The 27,401-nt window shown below is 49.6% G+C and overlaps 1 protein-coding gene across 2 annotated transcripts in view; it reads left to right on the top strand.

Annotated features, from left to right (window-relative positions):
* The window catches only part of MPP1 (MAGUK p55 scaffold protein 1), a 45,031-nt gene that overhangs the window by 1,633 nt on the left and 15,997 nt on the right, over positions 1–27,401 (top strand). The window contains exons 1-5 of one of the 2 annotated variants that reach the window (XM_006261437.4): positions 1,915–2,117; positions 16,640–16,783; positions 17,139–17,217; positions 18,743–18,828; positions 20,291–20,359. In XM_006261437.4, the coding sequence (XP_006261499.1) occupies positions 2,016–2,117; positions 16,640–16,783; positions 17,139–17,217; positions 18,743–18,828; positions 20,291–20,359 (480 nt within the window). In that variant the 5' untranslated portion in view covers positions 1,915–2,015. Of the gene's footprint in view, positions 1–1,914; positions 2,118–16,639; positions 16,784–17,138; positions 17,218–18,742; positions 18,829–20,290; positions 20,360–27,401 lie in introns of those variants that run through there. The other variant, XM_059732644.1, reaches the window with a different exon arrangement.

Genomic DNA, 27,401 nt, shown 5'->3' with positions numbered 1-27,401 from the left:
ACAGTTATGAACCAAAAAGATGACAAAGCCAGTAGGGAAATACAGAGTGCTTGAGCAAGGGACTAACATAAAAAAGATGGGGATGAGAGGAGGGGAATGCAACTAGGTTACAGAAAATACAATGTTAGCCAACTAAGCCGAGAGCTCCCCCGCTCCACTCCCTGCCTGTACTCCCCCTGCGCCTCCCCGAGGGCAGGGACGCGCACCAGTGCCCCGCCTGTGCGCAGGGGCTGCGTACGAGAAGCGCATTGATCCTCTGTGCTGTGGGGGAAGGGGAGGGAGGGGGTTCGCAACGCTAAGAGAGAAAGAAGATAGATAAACACAAACCTGTACAATGGTCCACAATGATGGAGAGAGTAGGTTGGAGAAAGTTTCTCAGTCCATAGAGTCTCATCACGGGGGTCCTCTTTGGGTGGAGCGGGGTGGTCCGTTGTTGAAGATTCCTCTCAAAGTCCATCAGGTGCAGAGAGGGGTTCGGGCAGTCCCCTCTGGGTCTGGTCCAGTGGCGGACCAGCAGATCATGTTGGACACCACGAGGCAGCACATCAGCTTGGTGTAGCGGTGGGAAACACTGCAGGCATGCAGGACGCTCTCGTTGCTGGGGCCCCAGGCTCCAAGCGGTCCCACGACGGGCGTGCTCTGCCAGCCTCGGGTTCCACTGCTATGTTCTCAGCCAAGTAGCAATCTTATTTCCCAGTACCTTGTTGGACGTGTCTTATGTTGGTATCACCCCTCCTTGTGCCCCTTGTCCATAAGCACTAGCATCTGTGTTTGATTAGGAGTTTTGAAACATGGGCAAGATAAAAGAGGAGCAACTGCTTGCAAGGGAAATGGGCCACTGTGTGAATGAGAAGTGAGCTTCCTGCCTCCAAGTTCCTTTCAAAGTATGACCAATGCTTAGACCAAAACTGGCTAAAACTGGCCTTGAGGTCACCAATCCACTTCTCACAATGAATGTTCTGAGCAAAGTCCAAGGGTGGCAATCTTTGATCACTGTCCATGTGGTCTGGATTTCAATATATAGTGAAATCTTGGTTTCATTGAATTTAACAGCAAAATTCCCACCGATTTCAGTGGTATTTGGATTTCACCCTCAGGGATGTGAATCTCAAGAGGCTGCTGCTGTGAGTCCTGGGGCTGATCAGGACTGTCAGGATGGTGATGTGGGTGGAGTGGTAGTGCTGCACAGTTACCTGATAAGCAGTGGGAGGCTGTGGGCACAGGGGTCACCTCCTGAAGGTGTGAGCAGGGCACCTGCTGCCCAGGGCCTCCTGGCAGTTGACAGGCTCTGTTTCAGGGTGGGAGTTTGGATTGCACCACAAGGTAACTGGACGCAATGTTTTTGGACAGGTTCCTAGACTGCCCTCACTGTACCACCCCATGCCCACTGCCCAGCTGATCCTCTGTGCAGGGGGAAGCTGGACCGTTTCTGACACCCTTCTTGCCAGTCAGAACCTGCCCCACTTCAGGCCGAGGCGGCTGGGGTGCAGGGGGAGGTGCGGATCCGTACTAGGGAAGGCTTGGGACTTGCTGTCCAACGGGGGTTGGCACCTGTATGGGCTCGTTTTCAACCGGGGTCCCACGGTGCAGTTTGCTGGACAAATATGTCCCTTCCTGGCCCTGCCGCGGCCCCGCGGTCCCCGCTCCTTGGGGAGCGCCCGACCCCGCCGCCGCCGCCGCGCGCAGGCGGGCACTGGTGCGCGTCCCGGCCCTCGGGGAGCGCGGGCGGGGAGCGGAGGTCTCGGGCGCCCCCAGCTGCCGGCCGAGCCGGCCCGAGAGCGGCAGCGACCGCAGCGCCGCCCCCGCTGCCGCCGCGCTCCAGGGCGCTCGGCTGCGGCGCCCGCTCCCGCCTCCCCCTGCCGCGGGGCGGGCCGGGGCGGAGCGGGCCGGGCCGGGCCGGGCCAGCTGCCTGCCCGCAGCGCGGCTCCGTCCTTTCTGCCCCGCGCTCTGCCGCGGCAGCCCGGCCGCTCGTCCCCGCGGTGCAGCCCGGCCCGAGGCGGCGGCCGGAGCTCAGCATGACCCTGAAGTGGAGCCGCAGCGACAGCGTGAGCAGCATGCGCACGGCGCTGTCCGACCTCTACCTGGAGCACCTGCTGCAGCACCGGCCCAAGCCCGAGGTAGGGCGGCGCGGGGCGCCAGGCCGCTTCCTCCCTGCCCTGCAGGAACCGCGCGGGGTCGGTGCTCGGCGCTGCCGGAGCCGGCGGGCTCAGCCCCGCCAGCCGGTTGTTTCCAGGCCCCTCCAGGCCCCTCCCCGAGCTGGGAGGGAGGCAGGCCCCCTGGCATCCCATCTGGCAGGGACAGGCCAAGGGGGCCGCCAGAGATCCCGGCGCTCCAGCCTGGTGGGTGACGCTCCAGAGCAAACACCCTGGGCAGCCCCAGCCCGGCCCGAGTTAGGGAGAGCCCCAGAGCAGAGCTGCTGCTGCCAAAGGGGAGAAAGGGGGGTCTGTTGTGGGGTGGCCTCCTCACAGGTCTCCCCAGGCAGAGGGCCCGGTGTGCAGACAGGCGAGGGTCCCCGCAGCAGCCAGCCCCGCTTAGGTGAGGAAGCCAACAGCTCCCCCGTGGTCCAGGCTGGGCGCTTGCTAGCCCTGTGAGGAGAAAGAGCTTCCATTCCTTTTGCTTTGCCTGGGATGCTGCTGTGGCACTTGGGCTGGCAGGTTTTCACAGCACCTTGGGGTACTGATGATAGGCTTGCTTCACTGATGGCATGAATGCATTTGGGTTTCATACCAGGCAGCCTAGAAAAGCCCCACAGGAAAAGGGACGTTACCGTAGATCCTCAGCTGCAGCATCCTAGTTTGTGTGTTGGGCTGGTGCCTTAGCTGCTAACTTCACTGGGACAGAGTCAAAGACACTAAGAAGTTTAATGTACAGTTGCAGTCAGTCATGGGTTACCATCTTTGTTCTTCCCTGCCACTGGCAAAGCTGACTTGGAAAGGCACAGGGCTGGGAGCTAGGACGGCCCGGTCTTTTCTTAGTCTCTTTGTAAGCTTTCAAACAAATCTTTGTACCTGTCTGTGCCTCAGTTTCTCTATTTGTATGACAAAGGAGTGAACATTGCCCCCTCTCCACTTTGAGATCCTCGGCTGGAAGGCACTATATTGTTATTGGAAAGTGTCGTGCTGATGCTTCGTCTTTTTTTTCTTTTTTTTTAATTTTTTTTCGTGTTCCAAGCTAAATCAAGTCCAAATCCATGAGTCAGTCCAGAACCATAAGTGGCCCTACATCTGGCAAACATCTTCCACCCCTACCAGGGGCTTCAGATGTTTCCAATGTCTTTTGGTGGGCATCCTATGTACAGGCCCACGCCTGGAGGCTTGGGGTTTGGATGCCCTCGTGTTTCGCTTGCCCTCAGCCATATGGCTGTAGGAGCAAGCTAGGGAGGAGTTTCCCAATTCCATAAAGTGGCCTTAAAGCCCCAACACCTCAGCGGGTACTGAACCATGCCAGAAGAGCAGTTATCTCCCAGGTGCTTAAGAAAAACTGCCTTGTGGACCCAGATACATGGTGTTTTCCCTGCCAGTCATGATTCTGATTTGCCCCATCTTTCCCTTCTCAGACAGCTTCCTCAGTATATTGAAGTTTTCCATAAGGTCACCAGATGGCTACAGCTGCCTTTGCTGACAGGGGCAGGGTTATGGCTACTCTTAGTAACACCCAGGGTACTGGTGCGTGAGAGACCTGTTCATTCTCCTGCCTTGCCCTCCCCCGCCCCATCTCCTGAGCTGGCAGGGATGGCAACCCTACTTTTCATGCCGGTATACATCTGAAGTGACTCTTGATAGTTTACAAGACTGATCATATGGCATGGTTGCCTGCAACAGCAAGAGATTGGATGAGATCCACTCCCCCCAAAGTCCCTTCCAGTTACTCTGAACCACTCCCTGGCTGTTGGGGGAAGCAGTGTTGACTAGGCATAGAGGGGGACTGAATTCAGCTCCTGCCAGAAGGACTGTTTTGGGGTAAGGGCACATTTCCAGCTGGGTTGGTAGAGGTCTGGTAACCACCTTTAAAATGGTCCCTATTCTGTTTACCTATTGCCATCCCTGTACCATGCATAAATGAGTGTCCACACTAGATGGAGGGGAATTTGAAGCTACCAGAAAGGAAAAAAGATTTGCTATCTAACTCAGTCTGGGTAGGGAGGGGATAGCAAGCTGGGAGTTTCAGAATCGAATTAAAGAGAAGCTCTTTCTTAGTTTTGCTGCAAAGTAGTAGCTGGTCTGAGCTGGAACTGCCTGTCACATGAGCTGATTCAGCGACTGAGCAACCTCAGGAAGCAGGTCCACAGATCAGCCCAGCAGAGATGTGACAACAGATTTTCAGCCCTAGGAAAATGGGGCATTGCTGTTGCCTTCCTCAGTGAGAGTTCTTATTGTGTGGCAGGCTTCATATCCAGCAGCAAGGGGCAGGGTACTCATTCAGGAAAGTATCTATATTGTGCCCCACTGCTGAAAGGGACCATGTCATCAGCTGGTACAAATTGGGGCTCTCTAATGCAGCTGGCAGCAACTTACAGCACCTGGGGATCCAGCCCTTGTTCCAGCAGTGTCCAGGAGGTGATGAAAGCATTTAGTATTCAGGCTATGCACGTCCAGGGTTGGGCTATTACATAAATATACTGCTTTTTTTTTCAAACCTACAAGCACCGGGCGGAAAGCAGGAGTCAAGATTGAAACTTTTGTTCTTAACCCACCCTGTTGTGCAATAGAAACCAGCAAGAAGTACTACCCCACACCATGTGTGCTGACACAGCAACTTTTTAGCCAGTATTCTGGAGTCGCTTATATTTTTGTGGTTTAGATCTGGCACCATGATGAAAACTCTTTAAATGTCTGAAATGTGTATGGAAGGTGCCATTGGTACATCTAGGACAAATCAAAGTAAATCCCTCTAGCTGTGCAGAGTGGGTACTGATTGTTGTTGTTTGACTGATTTCAGTGAAATCATGAACATCTGATGAGGATCTCCCCTCAGTCTCTCCTGCTCAGTATCAGGATATCATTACAGCAGCCATGGGCTGAGAGTGACACAGGGGTCATGCACTTGGTCTGGTGAAATCAAAAGCAGCCATGTGTAGTGGGAAGGTGAAACACATAAGCAGCTGGGCTCCCAGTGGGCAGGGATGGCACAGGGCTGTATTGTTTTTTGTAGGTTTAAAGAAACCTAGAGAAGGCTGTGTGTGAATGACTTGTTACAGCATTCCCTTGTTAGGTCCTGCAGACTCCAGGTGATGGAAAGTTCCTTGTTCATCTGATGAATCTAGTTCTGACAGTAACACCTGACATGCTTCTCCATTTATGAAGGGATGTGTATCTATCCCTGTTCTATCCCTGGGTCAAATGGAGTGAGTGGTATTCTTCCTACTCACCTTTTATTTTGCCTGGACTCCCAACCCACTGAGAATGGGGACAGGGTTATCTCTCTAAAAACTAACCCAGAATCTTCTTCGTCATTTCTCCCTTCTCTCTAGCTTTGAGATGCATGCATTTCTGTGAATCTGTACACAGTCACAGTCTTTTAATGAAGGCCTGGTGTCTTTTCCCACCTCTGACACTGGTCTGTACTGGGTGACTTTGGATCAGTTGTCTCCCTGTACCTCAGTTTCGTCCTCTTTACAACAGTGCTCCTTTTGCTATTAGGGAGGCCTGCCTACAGATCAGTGAGTTAGTGCATGAGCTTTTAATGTTTGCTTATGTGGGTTCCAGTTCTGACTGGAGACACAGGAGGAATAGGGCTTCAGAAGTTCAGCCTTGCCCTTGCATTGTCAGAACTCATTGTGGTAAGATAACTGGTCTCTGCTTGGGAGAGGTCTGGCATTGATACAGTGAGGGATGTCACAGCTCTGGATCATAGAGCACTGGCAGACCTGGGTGAGTTATGAATGTATACCAGCCCCTTCACCTGCTGGTAGCCAACATTGTTGGCTCCCTGTGGCTGATGCTGCAGAAAAGCTTAGGTGTTTTGGGAGCCTAGGTCCCATTGAAAACCAGCAGGACAGAGGCTCCAAGTCACTAGCTTCCTGACAGCAACATCAGCTCTTGTCTTGCTGTGAGCAAAGCAGCCTGAGCAACAGAGCCTGCCCTCCTATGCTGCAATGCTCCAAGCCTCTGAGGGGCCTGGTCTTGGCCTCTTGTATTTCTTTGACCAGATATGTGTCTTGGCACAGCTGGTCTTGGATGCCTATCCCAGCCCTATGGGCAGCACAGAATCAGTAGTCCCCAGGGTGCCTTTACCCCTGAACATAGGAGTTAGGGTTTCAAGGGCACAGGTTGACTTGAAGAAGTGACCCTGAGTAAAGCAGGCACTGGAGCACCTCCCCTTCCTGTTTCATGGCAGGGACATTAGCAGAATGTGTCAAAGAGCCAAACAGCTTTGATCTGACTTTTGGACCAGGATAACGACCTTTAAAAAGATCTAATTGCTGTTAAATGAGTTGTCCTGTTAATGTTTGATAACTTTACGTGTATCAGCACTCTGCAGGAGCTGTGCAGAGGCTTGGCTAGAGTCATGGCCTTGCCTGCCTTAACTTGGAGCTGCTCAAAGAGGTTTTTACCTACATTTTAGGTTATTTTGAAGCTTCCAATGAGTTCCCCCCCAACTTCTTTCCTCTGATCTGGGCTCAGCCCATTTTAGAAATAAGAGCCACTGGCAAAATTCAGGTTAGGCGTTCAAATCCTTCCAACCCTGGCAACAGCATCTGGTGGCTGATCTGTATTTTGAAGTCCAGTGGGGCTCCTGAGGGTATTTGTTTTGCTTAGTGGCTGAGCAAACCCACCCTTCCTTTTTCCTTGGAGATGTTGAACCTGAGGTGAGAACAGAATTATTCTTGTTCAAAGGCATCTGAACATGGAGCTTCTCCCTTGCTTTGCTGCCCCACAAAATCAGGTCAAGATCCCTTCCCTTACCTCTTCCCCACCCCCCATTCCCTTCCCCATACATTCCTACCACTGACAGGCCGAGCACAGCATGGTTTGTCTGCAGAGCTCCATTAAAGACTGCTTCAGCTGCCCATTCTGTGGCTGTTCCTTTTAACCTCAGGAGCTCCCCTGGCCTGGAGGAAGGAATGGTCAGTCCTAGCCTGAGCCCTGCACTTGGCAGAATGTGACTCTGAGCTCTGACCTTGCCTGGGCCCTGCACTCCTTCTCAGACTGCAATAACCCTCGTTATCTCTGCCTGAATTCTGCTGAGCTGGTTCTCAGATGTCTGCACTTGGGCTGGCTCCTAGCAGCACTCTTTGACCCCTCCTGCAGATGTTTCCTGCCCCTCAGAAGGATTGCAGAGTAGTGTGTAATCAGCACGCTCTGCCAAACCGTCACCATGACTCAAAGAACTGACAGGTCACAGGGCAAACGAGGCCAGTGCTTCAAAACAACAAGGCAGCTGCCGGGTGTCTGCTAGACAGGATGTTTCTAGGACGCCTGCTTATAGGCGCACCAGGTAAGCACATAACTCACGCAGTTGCATTTCACCATGTCAGACTCAGTGGGTTACCCCATGCTTTATCTGCATCCATTATCTGTATAACAATTAATTGCACAAAATGCTTAAATGTGCAGCATCTTTCAGCCCTGCTGGCTGCTTAACTGTATTCCTGTTAACTGCACCACAACCTGTGCAGGGAAGCTGATGTCAAAGGGCAGCTATCAGAAGCCTTAAAAGGAGGGAATCCAGTTGCTTTCAGGGCTGCTATCTCCTCTCCTTTTCAATGCTTCTGATACCAGGCCCTTTGTCTATTAGAAGCCTTGAAAATGAGGGCAGGTGAGTTAGTTCTGGAGCGGCTAATACCACAACATGGGCAGGGCTATGCTCCGTCAGCATAGTTACCTGGAGTGTGCATTGGTGCACACTCCAGGTAACCACTTTGCCTTTTTCCAGTCCCAGGGCTATGCACTTTACTCAAATACCCTGAACACACTAAGCAGACTGTGGCACTGCCCATGTAATCCTGACCTCATGAGCTGTGGTATAGCCTTGGATATGACCCTGTGGTGCTTGTGTTACAGGGTTATTACTATAAAGCCTGGGGATCCAAAATATGTCAAGCTCCCAGATCAAGAGAGCAGCTTCAAAGTAATGAAATGTAACAAAACATAATTGGAGAGCTTTTTACTTGCCTTCTGTTTTTTTTAAGACTTCAAGGGGGTCACACTTTTGAATCTCTCTCAGCAACTGCAAGTGATAAAAGATTGTCATTTAATCCCCAGACTCCAGAAGTTGGGGTTTTATGAAAGACACCTAATAGTGCAGGATATGTGAACAAGTTATAAAAGCTGGTGACAGTGGCTGCCCCCATGTTACAGATATTTGTTAGCCCAGATCTCATTGCTTTCTCCTCACCTGAAATCAGGTCTGGGGAACCAGGTTAATTTTATGACTGTGCATAAGGTGCGTAATGAGCTTGCCTCATGAGGCAGAAGAGTCCTTTGCCACCCCTTTGTGGCTGGTCTGGGTAGTGGCATCTCCTTGGGGCACTGATGCAAATGTGGGTCCTTCAGAGTGGAGGTATCTGGGGTGGTGCTTCTGAGCGGAGGTATCGTGGAAATGTGCCAGCAACCTAGCATCTGGCTCTCCTCCTTTTTGCCTGTCTTCTCCCAGTGACTCTGTCTCTCGTGTAGCTTTTCGGGTTTTTTTGTTGTTTGTCTTCAAAATACAGCAGCGAGGCCTTGGGAAGGGGATGGGAGGTTTGGAACAGATGTGCCAGCTTTGTGGGGTCCTGCAACCAACGTGTTTTCAGTTCCCCCCTGCACTTCACTGCTTTCCCCTTCATGATCACTCAGCACCAACCTCCACTGTGATCGCACTTCTGGGGGGTTCCTATCCCTTGTGGTCCCTTTGGTTCAGCACAGTTTTCCTGTATCCCTCTGCCCCTCTCTATCATCTTGTTGATTTCTTTTGGAATCATCACTTCCACCCTTGCCCATGCATCTCATTTCCTTCTCTCTGCTAATGCTGCTTGGATCTGTCATCAGCTGGGTAGGGATTAAAGGAGATGGGTATTGAGCAGCTTAATCCCTTTTAGATAAGACTCTGCCTTCTCACAATAGACCTGTGTCCCAAGTGCACAAAGCTGGAGGTTGCCTCTTCATTCTTGGTGTCAGGACTAGACAGGCATGGGGCATATGACTTCTGTGAAGTCAGATGGCCTTTGTCTTGGCCATGAATCAGCTGGATATTAATTTCTTCTAGCCTTATAGAGTGAACAAATTCTTCACTTCACTGTACCATTGTTCTGTGCTGCTGTGCTCTGTTAATAGCTACTGTGCTCCACCCCTGAGGTGGCTGCATTTCAGAGGTAGGTGAAGTTATCCTCTGGAGTTTGTTCGACTTTGGGTAAAGGGCTCTGTAGAAATGGCCTTTGTTTGTTCCTAACCAGCACACACCCTAACTACTAGCCAGCACACATCCTGACATGAGGGTGTCTTGAGTGAGCAGGGTGAAAGCTTAGATGAATCAGCATTGTTGTGTGCTCCAGGAGAGGGTGTTTTCCCCTTCTCTCAGCTAAAAGCAAAGGTGGGAGCCAGGTGGTTGGGAGAGACTGAGATTGGAGGTTCCTTGAGTGGCCCAACCTTTGTGAAAGCACCTGAACAATCTTGCCTGGAATGTGCTGCGTCTTGGGGAATTAGTCTGTGCTAAGCCTGTTCTTTGAAGGTTGCTGATGTGCTGGGACTGTGCTGCGTAACATGCTTGGAAGAAAACTAGGAGAGATAAGAGGGAAGGCTGTGCTGACTCTGCTCCTCTAGCAGGCACATTGAACGCAGGACAGGGTCACCTGTCACTTCCTGCCACTGGCTCTGCTGAGGAGGGCAAAGCTGGGGAGAGGGGAGCAGTCAGCAGTGTATTCTACAGGGGATTTTGTTTCCTTCCCCCTGTTCTGTACCTAGTGCAGCGGTTCTCAACCTTCTTAGACTTAAGGCATTCCTCAATAGACTTTAGTCCCCCCTTTGAAAATTCAGGTTCTTTTGTTTTCACTCATTTTTTGACTACAGAAAAATAATAGAGCAATTCTTCTGTTGCAAAGACCTCAGAAAGCCTACAACTGGTCAGACTGTTTGTGATATTCTGGTTTCTTATCAGAAACCTCTGGGTTAATACTGTCAATCAGGTTTGCATGCCTAACAGTGCTAATGTTGGGTGGCACCCTGCATCACCCTTGAAAGGATCTCGGGGCACTCTGGTTGAGAATCATGGATGTAGTGGATCAAAGGGGATCTCACTGGGTATCTTGCCTCTTCTTCCATCACATGTCCTCCCTCTGAGCCCAGGCCCAATTAGTGGTCTCCATCTGTGCCTCTCCAGATGGCAAGGCCTCCTTTGGGGGGCAGACCCAGTCCCACCATCTGATAATCTAGTGCCCTCCCTTCTAGTGTAAGGCATACTTTCCAGGGATCTGCAAGTTGGCCATTCATGATTGTGCTGCACTGAGTCTTCACTGCTGTGTGTGTGTGTGTGTGTGTGTGTGTGTGTGTGTGTGGGACCCAGATGCAGCAGTGAAGATGCAGTGGAGCACAATCATTAACAGTCAACTTATATAGGAAAAACTTCTTCATAGTCAGGGTATCCAGCCTGTGGAATAAGCTCTCTTCAGAGGTTGTGCAATCATCTACCCTGGAAATCTTCAAGAGGAAACTGGACAGTCACCTTGCTGGGGTCACCTGTCCTCCAGTTATCTTTCCTGCTTGGTGCAGGGAGCTGGACCTGATGATCTTCCAAGGTCCCTTCTGGCCTTACAATCTATGAATATATATTTCATAGATTGTAAGACCAGATGTATTAGGACCCAGATGCAGCAGTGAAGACTCAGTGCAGCATAGTCATGTGTGGCCAAGTTCACAGACCCTGTAACTTGGCCACACACATACATATATACAATAAAAGTTTTGTTATCTGGCACCCATGGGGAATGGAGGGTGCCAGATAACAAAATATGCTGGATAACTGAGTGGCCCGAACAGACGTCTTTTCCTGTTTGGGCCGCCACCTGTCCCGCCGCGTCTGGGGTGTTGCCGCTCCTCCTGCTGCGTCGCCGCTCCTCCTGTAGGCCCTGAGGGACAGGGAGGGAGGACCTGCGCAGCCTGCGGGGGGACCATAGGGGCTTGGCAGCGCAGGCTGCTTTCTCCTGGGCCATGGGAGATCTACAAAGCCTGAAGTGCCACGGTGGGTGCTTCTGGTTTCAATTTTCCTTACAAGTCGGCATGCTGGTTAACAGCACGCTGGCTTGTAAGGTGCCAGTTAACACAGCTTTTGTTGTATATATAACACGTTTGGCAGCAATAAGCCATTTGGCTATTTTTATTTTCCATGGGAAGGGTTTTTTGGCTCTTTCAAAAAGAGATCATTTAAAAATAAATTAGATTCATTTGGGCCTCTCAACCCTGGCCTGCAGCTCCCTTTTGGATTCTGGTCCTGGTACCTGCTCAGCTTGGGCATTGCACTTTGGCCCTGGTTTGTAGCTCCCTTGTTATCTCAGTGCTGGACTCCATCCCCAGGCTGACCAGCCTGCCTTCACATACTCATTCTGGGGCTCCTACAGGGCTCACTCCTCAACGGGTTGTTCTGCACTTTAGGTTTGGAGTCTGCCCCGTTTTTCTGTGCTCCCTACCTCCCAGTGCCACACAGGTTTCTATGTGGAGGTGAGGCTTAAGTAACCCACCCTGGCACAGTGCAGGTCTCTGTCTCCCTCTAGTGGCTGGCCTATGTGAATATCTTATTACTGCAGTTACCAGGGGAACTCTTTCTGTAGTAGGAGCGGTAGATTTGTGTCTTTGGACCTGAAAGTCAAAGGTTCAGATCCCCCTGACCCAACTGGGGTCTGTTGTGTGCTCATTCTGAAATTCATAGATTTCATAGACATTAGGGCTGGAAGGGACCTCGGAAGATCATCAAGTCCAGCCCCCTGCCCAAAGGGCAGGAAGTCAGCTGGGGTCATAGGATCCCAGCAAGGTAAGCATCTAGTTTGCTCTTGAAGGTGTTCAATGCAGGTGTTTGAACCACCTCTGGTGGCAGGCTGTTCCAGATCTTGGGGGCTCGGACAGTAAAGAAATTCTTCCTTGTGTCCAGCCTGAAACGGTCTTGTAGTAGTTTATGACCATTCGACCTAGTCGTCATCCCTTGGGGCGCTCTGGTGAACAAACGTTCCCCCAGATACTGGTGGTCACCACCCCTGATAAACTTATAGGTGGCCATCAGATCACCCCTGAGCCTGCGCTTTTCCAGGCTAAAGAGCCCCAGGGCTCTCAGCCTGTCATCGTAGGGTCTGCTTCCCTGACCTCTGATCATGCGCGTGGCTCTTCTCTGGACTCTCTCAAGCTTCTCCACATTCTTTTTGAATTGTGGAGCCCAAAACTGGACGCAGTACTCCAGCTGCGGCCTCACTAAGGCCGAGTACAAGGGGAGAATGACATCCCGGGATTTGCTTGAGAAGCATCTATGGATGCAAGCCAGCGTTTTGGTTGCTTTACTAGCCACAGCATTGCACTGCAGGCTCATGTTCATCTTGTGGTCAATGATTACCCCCAAGTCTCTTTCTTGCATAGTGCTAGCCAACATAGCACTGCCGAGCCTATAAGGATGCTGCGGGTTTTTCTTCCCAAGGTGGAGAACCTTGCATTTATCGGCATTGAACAGCATCAGATTCTCATCCGCCCTCTTGCTGAGCCTGTCCAGGTCAGCCTGGATCACCCGCCTGTCTTCTGGTGTGGATGCTTTGCCCCAAAGTTTGGTGTCATCGGCGAACTTGGCCAGTCCGCTTCTGACTCCAGTGTCCACATGATTAATGAAGATGTTGAACAGTATGGGTCCAAGGACAGAGCCTTGGGGGACCCCACTGGTCACAGGACACCATGATGAGTGACTTCCATCAATTACTACCCTCTGGGTCTGACCCCGGAGCCAATTTTCCAGCCAGTGGATCGTGGAGGACCCAAGGCGACAATTGGCCAGTTTCTCCAAGAGGCGATCATGGGAAACCAGATTGAAGGCTTTTTTGAAGTCAAGATATATGACATCAATCTCTTCTCCCTTGTCCAGGTGATAGGTCACCTGGTCGTAGACGGAAATGAGATTGGTCAAGCAAGACCTACCCGCAACAAACCGGTGCTGGCTGTCCCTCAGGATGTTGCCATCGGCCAGTCCATTAAGGATGGCCTCTTTAATAAACTTTTCTAAGATCTTCCCCAGGATAGAAGTCAGGCTGATGGGCCTACAGTTAGCCGGATCCACTTTCCTCCCTTTCTTGAAGATAGGCACCACATTGGCCTTCTTCCAGTCTTCGGGCACTACACCAGAGCGCCAAGAGTTTTCAAAGATCCGCGCTAGAGGCTGGGCTATGATGCTCGCCAGCTCCTTGAGTACCCTGGGGTGAAGATTGTCAGGGCCGGCTGACTCGAAGGTATCCAGCTTCTCAAGATGTTCCTTCACGAAGTCAGCATCAATGGAGGGCAGGGGATCGCCCTCACCCGGACTTCCCTGTCCCGTAGCGGGCATGGGCGTCCCATGGGACTGATGAAAGACCGATGCAAAGTACCTATTTAATAGGTTGGCTTTTTCCTGGGCGTCAGTTGTCAGTTGCCCCATCTGGTTCAGCAGGGGTCCAACGTTGCCCCTGCTTTTCCTCCGGCTTCCCACATATATGGGGAAATGCCTGCCAGCTTCTTGAAACAATTGCCTTGTGCTGTTTTAGAAAGCCTGTGTAATTTGTGGTGATCCCGAGAGATTTTCCGTCAAAGGATGTGTGCAAAAAGTGCTGTGCCTGGCGCATGCAGCTGGGCATCCCTCCAGCGAGGAGAGAGTCCCTGCATCTCAGCTGTTTCTGTGGAGAGAATTCCACTAGGGGTGACGAATGGCTGTAATGCTGATTGAGATGGCAGGTGGGAACAAGCCGAGGTGGCTGGTGTGGGCTGGTTGTCTAATGCGAGTCCACAGGGCCTAAGGGGAGGATGCAGTAGCTGATTGCACCACAGGGAAAGGAACAATTCATTCTGCTTGCTAGGACACAGTGTGCAGAGTCACTCATGCAGGAGTAAAGCTGACAAGGGCAATGATCAGCACCTTGGAGTGAGCTGCAAGGGGATCGTGATTGGGGTGATGCTGGCACTAGCATGCAGAATGCAAGTGGTCCTCTGAAGTTTCTTAGCTGCATCAGATGAAATGAGCTTGAGCTCATGAAAGCACTGCTATGCATCTCTGATTTAGCTGCAGATCTACACTACCCTCACCTGCCAGCCCCCAAGTCTTAGCTGGAAGGTGTTCTACTTTCCTTAACATTAGCACAAATGCATTTTGCCACCTCAACACCAGAAGAGGTTAATGGACTTGGCCTGGAAAGGTTGCTCTGTGCAGCTGGTTAAGTGTTAATGCAGCAGTAAAACCAGTGGAGGAATATCTCGTCAGGACATCTGGGAGTGTTTGCTTTACCTGAGGCAACACTGTATAGTCCTGGGTGTAGGGGAGAGGTGTATGAGAGACTCACCAGCACTGTGCCCAGGGCTGGTTGGCTGTTGATCAGGGCTGAGGTGCATTGGCAGAGGGCTGCGTGAGGGAGCTGGTCAGGAACTATAGTAAAGGCTGAACATTAGAGCTTGGAGAAGCCTAGACTGGGACTAGCTAGAGTGGCTGCAGGTTATTATCTAGCAGGAAGCCACTGACAGTGCTGCAGATGGTGTGGTCTAAATTCTGTGCATCTAGTTCACATCTCTGCACCCATGCTGCAGCTTCCCAGAGCCCCTGTGGTACAATTGCATTGACTGCACCACAGCAGCATCCCCATTCTCCCCTGGGATGATCTTAGCCCTGTGTGTCCTGTTCACAGATTCAGGCTGGTGCTTTGTACAATATCCTTGAGATCCAAGTGTGACCAGTGACCCCAGAACTTTGCACAGGAGACTGTAACCTGGCTTGGTGATGCTTCCATTTCTCATCTGGAAAGCATCGTTAGGCTGGGACCAGGCCCATTTGGGGCAGTGAGAGTGTCATGCTGGTGGTCCAGGGAGGTCTGGGACTGTCTGGAATGGGGTGTGGGGAGAGAGTTGGGGCATATGCTGGCATTTAAGTAATGGCCAGATTGTCAGGATTCAAGCATCACGGGGGTCAAATGGCTCCTGTGATGAATCGGAAGCAGGTAACAGATGACTGCTCACTTTGCAGCCTGCCCTGCTGCTTGGCAGGGTGCGTGGGCAGGCTAGGGATTTGGAGGATGCCTGCTGGCAGGCTGGGTGCTCCAACTGCAGAGGGGGAGGGGCATATCCCCTCCCACCACCTCCCTTCCCTTCACAGGGCTAGCCTGGAACAGGACATTGGAAAGACAGTTTCTCATCACCTGAATTTCCCTTCCTCCCCCTCCTCCCCCCCCACTCTGCTTTTTGGCATCAAACACATCCTTAAGCCATTTTAAATGAGGGGAATCAAGCGTTTCTTGCTAGAACTTGGCCTCAAGCCTGCTTCTTTTTGCTGCCATCTCCCTGTCCTGCCTCTGTCCTGTACTGTGCCATTAACATGGTTCTGAGGAATCTGTTTCAGGCTGTGTCTTGGTTTCTTGTTGACCCATGGAGCAGCTATTTTATCATTTAGGTGCCACCTTGTGATGCATCATCACTATGTGGTCCTGTTAGTTTGTGACATTGTCAGAGGTGGAGAAGGCTCTGCCAAGATCTCTGCTGGAAGTGCATCTGGCTCTGGGATTTGGGCTGTGTGAGAGAAATTCTGGGGATGCTGGTTAATGCTCCCTTGGAGATCCTTCAGCAGAGTGAATTGTTGGCATATTGCTGCACCTATGAGTGGAAATGCACTTAAATCCTGTGTCAGTTACCCAGCAAGTTTAGCATGTGGTACCTGGTGGCTTGTTGTGGAGAAGAAACATGCTGAGACATTAAACTGGAAATGACTGTGCTGCTTGGACAGGAGAGAAAAGTAGCTTCTGCTTGTACTTACATGAGTGTGAATCCAGAGTGACTTCATCCACTGTGGTGGAGTTACTCTGGATCCACTACTCGCGTAATGAGGAGTAGAGTTTGGCTATACCATGCTATTCCAAGGCTTCTACTGTACTGTGACATGTAACAAAGCCATGGAGCTCTTTGCTGCAGGACACATACCCAGGAACCTTTGGGCTGATGCCCTCTTTTCTCAAGTGTTATCACCTCTCAAACCTTCAGCCTGGAAACCTTCAGTGTCTCATGGTGAAGTCCTGCCTGCTACTGTCCTTTTTGCTTGCTTTTCCTTCTGTCTCGTGGACAGGCCCCTCCTGCTAACTGTTCCCTGCAGTGAGCTCTGTTAGTGTCTTGCCTCATCTGGCCAGCAGGAGTGACTCTTGCTTCAATATTCCTCTTGAGCAGGGAGAGCCATCTTTGCTGCATGTCCAGTGCTTGCCCATTCAAATGGAGTGATGTGCCTGTACTACTAACCTCTCTGATTGGGTAACAGCTTCACAGTTGGCCCTGGTTGTGGGAGAGGCTTCAGTTTTCTGAGCACCTTAGAGGCGACAAGTTTGGATCATGGTGCAGAGGGGTCCCTGTTCAGTCTTTCTCTTAGGACGCGTCATGGATCTGCTGGGGATTTCCAGACTGGCTCCACTCCCAGTCACAAGAGCATGTTGCAGGGGCTCTCAGGCTGTCCCTAAATCCCCATCTTTGTTTTGCCCTGACAGGCTGTCACTCCCTTGCCAAACACCATGACTGAAGACATTTACACCAATGGCTCCGCTGCCCCAGGCAGCCCAGCCCACATGAATGGCCGAGAGGTGAGGAAAGTACGGCTCGTCCAGTTTGAGAAGGTCACGGAGGAGCCCATGGTGAGCTGGCAAGAGTGCATTCACCCTTGTGACTGCAGGAATTGGGGAGTCCATTGCACTGGCACCAACAGTAGGAGAAAATGTCCAGTCCAGGTCCTAGGGCTGGGGGCGGGGGACAGCCAGTGCACAGTGATATCAAGCTTGGGAGGCCTCAGCCAGACCAATGTCTATTCTGCCAGGAGCCTGGAGGAGAACACTTTGACACATACCTGTTCTGGCAAGAAGAGTTTGTTCAGACTGGATTGGGCCCTGGGGATGACTCTCCGTGAAAAACCAGGCATACCATCTTGGATACTGGCCAGGACAGGACTTTCCCACAACAGCTGGGGCTTTCATGGATTTTCCTATCTTCTAGGGAATCACGTTGAAGTTGAATGAGAAGCAGAGCTGCACGGTGGCCAGGATTCTTCACGGAGGCATGATTCACAGACAAGGTAACAGCAGGTGGCTGGAATCTGAAGTTGTATCTGACCTAGATGAGAGATGCAGGCACCAAAGGCTCCTGCTAAAGTCAGAGACTTTAACCCCTCCCTCGCCACCCACTTGCCCAGGATGGGTTGTCGGGTTCATCTTTGGAACTGGATAATTTCAGTGCAAAGGGATTAAACAGTCCTCGGCTCTGAAATGTTTTTTCAATGCCCTTTCCTGCCCAAAGTATGTCTGAAACCAAGGAGGCTCATGTCCCCTTCCCTTTACATGTTAGCTGCATTAACACAGTGGAGGCTTCAAGGTGTTAATGGGGGTTGGGAAAGAAGCAGGAGCAGTTGGCAGGCTTGCTTCGGCAAACATCCTAGGACCCTGTGGGTGCATTTTGCTGATGGATTCCTTGTCCCTAGATATCAATCATATCTGGAGACTGAAGGAAGGCTTTATCCCCATCCATAAATTGCACAAATAAGGGAGAAGTTCTGTGCTGAGGTCCTGCGAGTAGAAATTAAATAAAAAACATCCATTATTTCCTTTTCTGTTGATGCACTTATGCATAACTGGTTAAGAGGGACATGAGCTTTTGCAGGCAACAACTTACTTCATCAACCTCTGTGAATGGACAGGCAGAAAAAATTTTATGTTGAAGGGAAATGGACAGCCCATCCATTCATAGCATCTGATGAAGTAGGCTGTTGCCTTTGAAACCACATGCCTCTCTGAACCAGTTATTCTCTAAGGTGTCATCTTGGCTTGCCTTCTGCCTGACTTCAGATTAACACAGCCAATCACTTCTTGGCACCTGTGTGCATGGTAGGGTGTTCTGTCTCTGCAACAGGATGGCTTTTCTTTTGCTTTATTGACCCATGTAGAAAACAAGGATCTAAGTCTGATCTCCTGTACACCACTCATGTAAGGCCAATACAACTCTAATGATGTTATTTTCCTCCTGATGTACAGCAGCATATCTGAGATCAGAAGCTGGCCCTCACAGACATCTTGAATTAGAACCCCAAACTACTGTTTGCAGAAAAGGGCTCTGCTAAAATGTAGCTTGAGATTTATTTATTTTAATTTTAATTTATTTATTTATTTTAATTTTGCCTGTCCCCAAAATTAAACGTTTGCCCACAAGCAAAACCATAGCATGAAGTAAAATCAGAATCCAGGATGACTAGCCTTGGTGCTTCGTAAATTTAAGAAAAATAGATAGGGGAAAGTATATATATGGAGTGGGGAGAGCAATGTTCTCCATATTCATTGCTACCAAACGCTTGCTTATGCAAGTGTGTAAACCAACACATAGAGGGCTTTTTGGTAGAAACATGCTGAACAAACCAGTCTATGTTCAGCTTGGTATGAGATGTTGGGTCTCTTGGCTTCCTCATAAGACAACGCCCATGGAGTTTCAATCAGCATTCTTGAGCTTCATTAGCAGGTTGGGAAGTTGTGTGTTCCATGACATCTGGGACAGTAGTGACACATCTTGCCTGTTCTTGCATTTCATGGGTCCATTTCTCCTGTCACTGGCAGGCTCCCTTCATGTGGGTGATGAGATCCTAGAAATCAATGGGCAGAGTGTGACCAACCACTCGGTTGACCAGCTGCAGAAGATGCTGGTAGGTATTGCAGGGTACCGCTCTTGAGGAAGGGCCCTTGCCATGCATGCTTGATGTAGTTATTTAATGTATTTTCATTCTTGAGTCTACCATGTAAATTTAAAGAGAAATAAATTTGACCCACACCTATAAATAGGATTTCCCTGGAGCCAGCAAAGCTGAGCTGCCTTTCTTTAATAAATTTCCTGAGAGGCAAAGAGAGAAGTCTTGGGATTCGTGTTATATTTCTTTGCTTGCTATTCAGTTCAGTCACCTCCAAACTGCTACTTTGCATGTTCTTTTTAAACAGCTTGTGGGGTCAGCCTCATTCACCTGAGTACTAAGTTTGGGTTGATTTTTCATTGGATTCTGTAGCAACATCCTCTGTGAATGATGGCAGTTGTCACTACACCTCCTGCTGTGGGAGAAGCTATGATTGTTCTTTTACTGTGGCTGGTATTAGTGACATGAAAGGATGCATCACATATTGGTATAGGCCATTGCTATGTGGAAACCCCAGAAGGGTTTGTGCATGCACAGTCCTGATCAAGGGCTCCAGTTCTTCGGCTGAGGTTTTAATTTTGTTGTTGTACAAGCCCATAGAACAAAGCCCCAATTTCCCATGGGAGTAAAGCTAGTAATGACCATCCAGGTTTTGGCCTTCCAGTTGCTGGTCATGTTGAGCCTTTTGCAACCTTCAGTAGGCAGCAGCCAGCCCAACTACTGACAAGTATCTTTCTCCAGCATATGGGCAGCCCAGGCTGTCATAACTTACATGTCAGCTTGCTGCCTCCTGCCAAGGGTGCTTATCCTGAGAGCTCACATCAGCCTATGACAAGGGGTCCCAGCAGAGAAGATACAGGTGTCAACTGGGGGGGGGGCTGATCCTTCTGTGGAAGGGGGAGGGAAGAGCTATCTCTATTTGAGTTCTGGTGGTTATACTACAATTGCCCCATTCCCAGCCCCTCCCATTGTGGTTTTGTTAACCCATACCACAGAGGTTAGGCTGCTCTCAAGGAGCAGGGAAGAATTGGTACTAACTGGTGACTTGAAGCGGCATTTTTTCCCCAGTCTGGGGTGTTGCTGCCTCTTGGCCCTGAAGTTCCTCTGGGGAGGCTGAGCTGGGGGTGGACTTGCTTCTCAATCCAAGTTCATTCTCGTGTTGCCATTCTACCTGCTCTTAGCTCAGAGCCCTATTCTATGTACACTGTTGGAACTGGTTCTGGGGTTCAAACAGTGCAAATGCCTTTGGCCACTGCAGCAGTGTGTCTGGCTCCCCTGGGCCCTAGTAGCGCTTTGCTTCCTAAATGAAGCACATCTCTGTCCAGGACTTAGTGCTCTCTGCTAGAAACATCTTAGCCTTTGGGATGTTTCCAGTAGTCAATGTCTTGTACAGCTGAAGGTTTTTGGCACCCTGGGGTCCTTGGGCTGATGTCTGGGAAGCCACATTCTTCAACTCTTTTTTTCTTTCACCTTCCAATAGAAAGAAACCAAGGGGACAGTCTCAATAAAAGTCATTCCCAACCAGCAAAGCCGTCTTCCTGCGCTCCAGGTAGGCACTGCTGTTTCCTTGGAGTAGCCTGTACAGCTGCGTGCACTGGGGCTCTTGAGAAGTCCCACAGGATTTAAAGGGTTTCCCTGCTCTGAACAGGTTGGCCCCAGTGGCCTAGTGCAAAAGGACTGTGCTGCCGTACCTTTGATATATGGGCTCAGAAGGTGCTCTGCTTTTCTGGGGTCACTCCCTAGGAGGGTAAACAGCGCTGTTCTGCATTCACATAGGTGCAAAAAAGGGTGGAATTTAGCTCTGGCTGTGTCTGTTTCCCTGCCCATTCCCACACTCTGTGGCTTCGTTTCCCCATCTCTAGAAAGAGGGTAATGATACTGGCTACCTCTGAAGTGCTTGGAAGAGGACTGTGTAGGTGTCACAAGTCAAATCCTACCCACATCTCTATGGCTCAAAGGTGGTTGTTGTTCCAGACCCTGGAGGGTTTTGCATTGCAAAACTGCTGCCAAGGCTAAGCTTCATGCACCAGCAAGTTCCTCCCTGTTCCCAGGACATCATTCCTGTTATGGGTTTTTTAGCTTGACAGCCTCTGTGATAAGATGCTATTGCCCTGCAGGGGGCTGGGTCATGAAGCTTCTCCTCACTCCTCCACTTGAGTGTTATAGTCCTCAGCAGCATGTTGGTGAGAAGAAAGAAATTGTGGTTGGGAGGGGGGAGTAGCAGGAAAGCAGAGCAGAACGCCCCAGCTTTTAGTTCTGCAGTTGTCATGCTGCAATTGCCATAGCAACAGAAATCCATGTTATTATGGGGCTCCTGCCTTTATTCTGTGTGCAGGGATTCAGCAGGCCATGCTGGGCCATCATCTGGTCTATGGAGATGAATGGGGCTTTGGGAGGGAGAAGTGACTGGCAAAGACTGATGGGTCTCCACTGATTCCATTCCTCACTAATGGTGACCTGAGCTTTGATTTTAGTTTAACTGGGGGATGAATGTTTATTCCCCACTCAGTATCCCAAATACGTGACACTTGTCATACGTGGTACTGGTCACATCTATGATACTGTGACTCTGTATTTTAAATTACAGATGGCAATCATACCCCTCCCAAGCAGTCATTCTGAATCTGCTGAATATTAGTCCTTGGTTGTCTGTGTGGCCGTTGGTTAGGTCTGATGATCTTAACTCATGTCTTGAGCTGACCTCATGCCAGTACTTGTCCAGAGACAAAAATATTTTGCTCAGGCAGATTCTTCTTAAAGGGGATGATTGGGCAGGGTTATTTGTTTGAATTCACATATTGAATTATTTAAAACACATATTTTAATTCACCATAAATCAATTCGCCCATGCTCTCTGGGGCTCCTGTATCTTCCTTTCCAGTCTCTCCTCTCCTTTATTTTTGTCACCTGTGTCCCATAGGAGTTAGGTTTTGTTTTTTTCCTAAGGACTAAGGTGAAAAGTGAATATATCCTTCTCTCTGTTTTCTGTCTGAAGAGCTCTATAGATGCAGAATCAGCTCTGATCTGTTTGCTTATTAACCACCATTCTCCTTTTCCCTTTCCCTGCTTTAGACTTACCTTAGTTGGTGCTCTTTAAGTCACTGCAGTCATGCTGACGTAGTAACAAATCTGTGCAGGCACCTCTGATAAGATGCTACGTGAGTATTATGCTGATTCTGGCAGTAGGAGCAGGGGAAGATGCAGAAGAGCAAGACCTTCTGACTGAAACATTTATTCTCTGCTCAGTGCCCTCCCCCTGGAATCCTCATCATCAGCCTTTGACCTTCACTCCCATCCATGTTTTCTCATCTTTGTCCCAAGGATTCTGTTACTGCACACTTAGTGGCCTTCCTCTGATTAAAGGAGATGTATAGTTTCCTGGTGAGACTAGATTCACTGACTCCACGCAGTGGAGGCCTGACAGAAACATTATTCTTCAGAGGACTGCAGTGCTCTTCCCCCTCTGAGACGCTTTCCCCCTCACTGTGACCTGCATGCTGGCACTGTCTACCTTAGCAAATGGACACTTTTGGTCTCTTTGCATGTGAGAGCTCAGTACAAGGAAGTTTAATGACTTTAAATTTGTCCTTTTGTCAGGATCAGCTTCTCTTCCCTTCACAGTCACTATCAGGCCAGGATTACATGATGCACAGCAAATCCCATTTGATTGTCACGGGCAAGATCATACCTCCCCAGTCAAAACCAGTTCCCTGACCAAACTCCCCCACATCTTGCAACTAGCAAATCACAGATTAATCAAATCTGTTTGCACCAATAGGACTGCTACTCTGAGCTTGAGTGACTTATTTCATTCTGAACCTGAATGATTTTAATGGGAAGAGCAGATCTCTGCTGTTGTAACCAGGTCTGGACACAACTTTAGACCTGAGATTTCAAATGCTGCCAAGGTTGGGGCTGCTCAGGATCTGGAATCTGAGTTCCCCATGTGAGGGAGATGGGGGTCCACTGTGCGCTTTAAGCCTGAAACTAGACTTGAATCCTGACTTCCTCTTCAGATCTCCAAATATGCTGGGGTGTTGGCAGTCAGTGTTCTGCTTTCAGTGCCCTCTGCAAAGTGGGTTATTTCAAAGGCAGAATTGGGTATCTACACACACGTGGTCAAACCCCTATCTTCAAATACTTGGGAGTCTTACTAGTTGGAAACTCCACCCTGCTGCCTAGGGGGACATGCCTTTTTATTCCACAGTGGTTTTGATTTAGGGAGAGACTGGGGCTGGTTTCACATGTGTTGGAGTCTGATTTTTAAACCAATGCTAATTACAGCTAGATTTTTGCCCAGGGAGGGGGCCGTACTGAAAATTTATCAGGGTCTGGGGGCCTTTCCTCTTCAGGCTGTTGGTTTTTCTGTTGTCTGTAAGCTAAGAAGCGGCTGGTCATAGCTTCCAGTCTCACCATGCAAAGGTCTGTTTTGATCCCCAGAATTCTGGCCTGCTAATACCAAGGAGCAATTTGCTTATGTCCTGCTGGGACCTGTTGGTCTATAGACCACAACTCCACAGCAGAGTCAAGTGCAATGCTTTGGCAGTCCCCATTTAAAATGTTGCAAGGAGAGTCTGGTGCATCTTCCCAGTCTCAATCCATTCAGATCTAAAAATGGGGCAGAGGCTAATGTTGTCTTTATCAACATTGTACCTTATCTCCAGCCTCATGTCAGGAGTCTGCATTTCCAGGCTAAATAACTCATGGTGATTAAATCTGAATGTGGAATGAGCATACATTTTGGTTTAAAGTGAGGGGCATCCTTTGGGCTGAAAAGATCTCCTGCTCATGGCATTGCCACTCAGTGAGGTGTATCTCCATATATTTTATTTTATTTTGAAGAAACCTTACTGAGGGCACAGGAGTGAACCATCCTGATATACAGGAAGACTAGCAGGTATGGCAGAAGATGAGCTTGGTTTAGCAGAGAACTCTTCAGTGAGCTAAAACACAAAAAGGAAGTTTACCAGAAGCGGAAACTTGGACATACAACCAGGGAAGCATATAAGAGCATTGCTTGGGCATACAGAGATGAAATCAGGAAGTCCAAGACACAGTTGGAGTTGTAGCTAGGAAGGGATATGAAGGGTAACAAGAAGGGTTTCTACAAGTATGTCAGCAACAAAAGAAAGAAAAGAGAAAGCATAGGTCCCTTACTGAACTTACTAGGAAGGCAACCTACTGACAGAGGATGCAAAAATGGCAGAAGTACTTAATGCCTTTTTCATCTCAGTCTTCACGGGCAAGGTCAACTCCCAGACTGCTGCACCTGGCAGCACAGTTTGGGGAGAAGGTGAGCAGCTAACAGCGGCAAAAGAACAGGTTAGAAGAATAGGTTATTTAGAAAAGCTGGATGTGTACAAGTCCGTGGGGTCAGATGTGATACTCCCAAGGGTGCTGAGGGAGTTGGCTGGTGTGATTGCAGAACCTCTAGCCATCATCTTTTAAATTGTGGTGATCAGGAGAGGTCCTGGATGATTGGAAAAGGGCAAATATAGTGCCCACCTTTCAGAAGGGGAAGGGGAGGATCCAGGGAACTACAGACCAGTTAGCCTCACTTCAGTTCCTGGAAAATCATGGAGCAGGTCCTCAAGGAAACCGTTTCTAAGCACTTGGAGGAGAAGATGGTGATTAGGAACAGTGAGTATGGATTCACCAAGGGCAAGTCATGCCTGACCATCCTGATTGCCTTCTGTGATGAGATGACTGGCTTTGTGGATACAGGAAGAACAGTGGATGTGATATACTTTGACTTTAGCAAGGCTTTTGATACAGTCTCCCACAACATTTTTGCAGGCAAGCTAAGGAAGTATGGGTTGGATGAATGGACTATCAAGTGGATAGAAAACTGGCTGGATCATTGGGCTTAGAGGGTAGTAGTCAATGGCTTGATGTCTAGGTGGCAGCCGTTATCAAGTGGAGTGTCCCAAGAGTTGGTCATGGAGCTGGTTTTGTTCAATATCTTCATCAATTTCCGGCTAGGATTCAGAGAGACCTTGACAAATTGGAGGATTGGACCAAAAGCAATTTCATCAGGTTCAATAAGGACAAGTACAAAGTCTTGCACTTAGGATGGAACAATCCCATGCGCTGGGGACCAACTGGTTAAGTATCAGCACTGCAGAAAACGACCTGGAGGTTACAGTGGACCTGGGGATTACAGCTGAATATGAGCCAACAGTGTGCCCTTGTTGCTAAGAAGGCTAACGGCATACTGGGCTGCATTAGTAGGAGTGTTGCCAGCAGATTGAGGGAAGTGATTATTCCCCTCTATTCTGCACTGGTGAGGCCACATCTGGAGTACTGTATCCAGTTTTGGGGCACCAACTACAGAAAGGATGTGGACTTATTCAAGGGAGTCCAGCAGAGGGCAGTGAAAATGGTGAGGGGACTGAGACATGTAATTTAGGAGACAGTGAGGGAACTGGGCTTATTTAATCTAGAGAAGAGAAGACTGAGGAGGATTTAATAGCAGCCTTCAGCTACCTGAAGGGGGTGGGTTCCAGAGGGGATGGAGCTGGACTCTTCTCAGTGATGGCAGATGACAGAACAAGGAGCAAAAGTCTCAAGTTGCAGCAAGGGAAATTTAGGTTAGATATTTGGTAAAACTTTCTCAGTAGGAGGGTTGTAAAACACTGGAACAGGTTACCTAGAGAGGTTGTGGAATCTCCATCCTTGGAGGTTTTTAAGACGTGGATAGACAAAGCCTTGGGTGGGATGATCTTCTTGGGGATGGTCCTGCTTTGAGCAGGGGCTTGGATTAGATGATCTCCTGAGGTCACCCTAATTTTCTATGATTCTGTGCTTCTATGATATATAATCGCTGTGGTAGGTATGTTTTGACTGCTTGCCTCAGGATTTTCTATAGACTAATTTTTAGCTACTAGAACCTCAAGCAAAGTTCATAGCCAAAACGTAACACACTATGTTTGTCAGGCTGGGCATCAGACTGGTGTTGTCTCAGGTGGCAGTTATAGGTGTAATCATGCAGATTGAGCAGTTCTGGGGCAAAAGTAAGATTTAACAGGCATAAAATACTCTAACCCAGGGGTGTTAAACGTACGGCCTGTGGGCTGGATCCAACCCGTGGAGCTGTATGATATAGCTTGTGGGTCCCTGGACTGACTCCATGCACTGGCCCCAGCCCCGTGCACTGCATGTGTGCACAGGCTAGACTTGGCACTGCACGTAATTCAAAGGGTCTGGGGCATGGGCTGCATGCGGCACCCAGAACCAACCCCTTGGGTGCCTGCAGCACCAGTTCCTGTTTGCAGGTTGTGGGCAGTGCATGTCCTGTGCCAACCCCCACAGTCTGTGTGTACAGTAAATGTGGATTTATCTTCGGCACTGATTGCTGATGGGGAAAGGTCTCCTGTCTTTCCAGCATGCCCATGTGTCCTTTTCTCAAGATAGATTGCATAAGTGGGCATTGCCCTGCACAAAGGGACTGATTCCTCTTGCCTCTGAGCAGCCTAGATTTGAAGGAGACAACAAGTTTTTTCTGAGCAGAACCTTTGGTCACCTTCCTCCTCCCTTCCTTGTTTTCTGTGAAAGTACTGGAAGGATTTTATGATGCTTGCTTATTCCTCAAAATGTTGGTTGCCCCCTGTTATGTTCCCTTCCCACCTGCTAGCCTCCCAGTTAATGAGGGTTTTTTTAAGCCCACGATGCAGGAAGCTGTTGGTCAGGGCCTATGTGCCACACTTGGCTCTTTCAAGTTGTGAGCAGGGGTAGAAAAGCTAGAAGAGTGTCTGCAGCTGTCTTCAGAGGAACCATGAGGAGAGGTGAGGAAGATGTGTATCGCAGCTGGGATTTGCCATCAGGCAAATGAGTTGAGTGGTATTGGTGACTCCCTGAGCCTTAGTGTGTTGTCATATAGCACTTGGGAGTGCTACCTCAGGAAGGCAATGGTTCCAGCAATATTTAGCCTATGCCAGTCAAGCATTCCCCAACACAGATGCCAACCTCTGAAATAAAATAATTTTCCAGGAATGACCAAACATGGGGACCCCCACAATCTGGGCAAACTTTATCTCCCTCCTCTTGAGGGGGAATCTGGTGGCTGGGGAACTGTGGCATGGGTTGGCTCTGCCCCGTACACACTGCATGTCCTTCTTTCCCTGCCACCCTCTGTCCCCCTTTTTTCATGCACCCTGTCTCCATTTTGCCCAGTGCTTTTTCACCCTAGTCCTGAGGTTCTCAGGAAGCACTTTCTGCTCTAGACCAAGATAGAGCACTCCTCAAGGCCACTCAGTGCCATTCCCTCCCTGGGAGGAGGTGCCCTGTGATTATGCAGAGTTCCCTGTTTTGTTTGCTTGTTAGCCTTCTTGCTGGGAGATAAGCCAAAGCAGGAACACTGTGTGCAGCTGCATATGGTTTCAGCTGGTGGCGTGTTCATCCCAGCCAACAGAAAAGGAAGCAAAAAAGGAAATTACTAGTAACAATGAGCCCCTAAACCTCTATATGCAGCCCATTTTCCAGCTACCAAGGATGTGTTGGCAGAGAAAGCAGGGATGCTCCGATACATGTGGCTGCTCTGTTCCATGTTGTCTTTGAATAACCCCTCTGGGAAACTGGCTCCTTTTATATGT

Source organism: Alligator mississippiensis, chromosome 8, assembly GCF_030867095.1.
Source record: "Alligator mississippiensis isolate rAllMis1 chromosome 8, rAllMis1, whole genome shotgun sequence".
Classification (NCBI taxonomy): Eukaryota; Metazoa; Chordata; order Crocodylia; family Alligatoridae; genus Alligator; species Alligator mississippiensis.
This window is presented reverse-complemented; position numbering and strand designations above follow the sequence as displayed.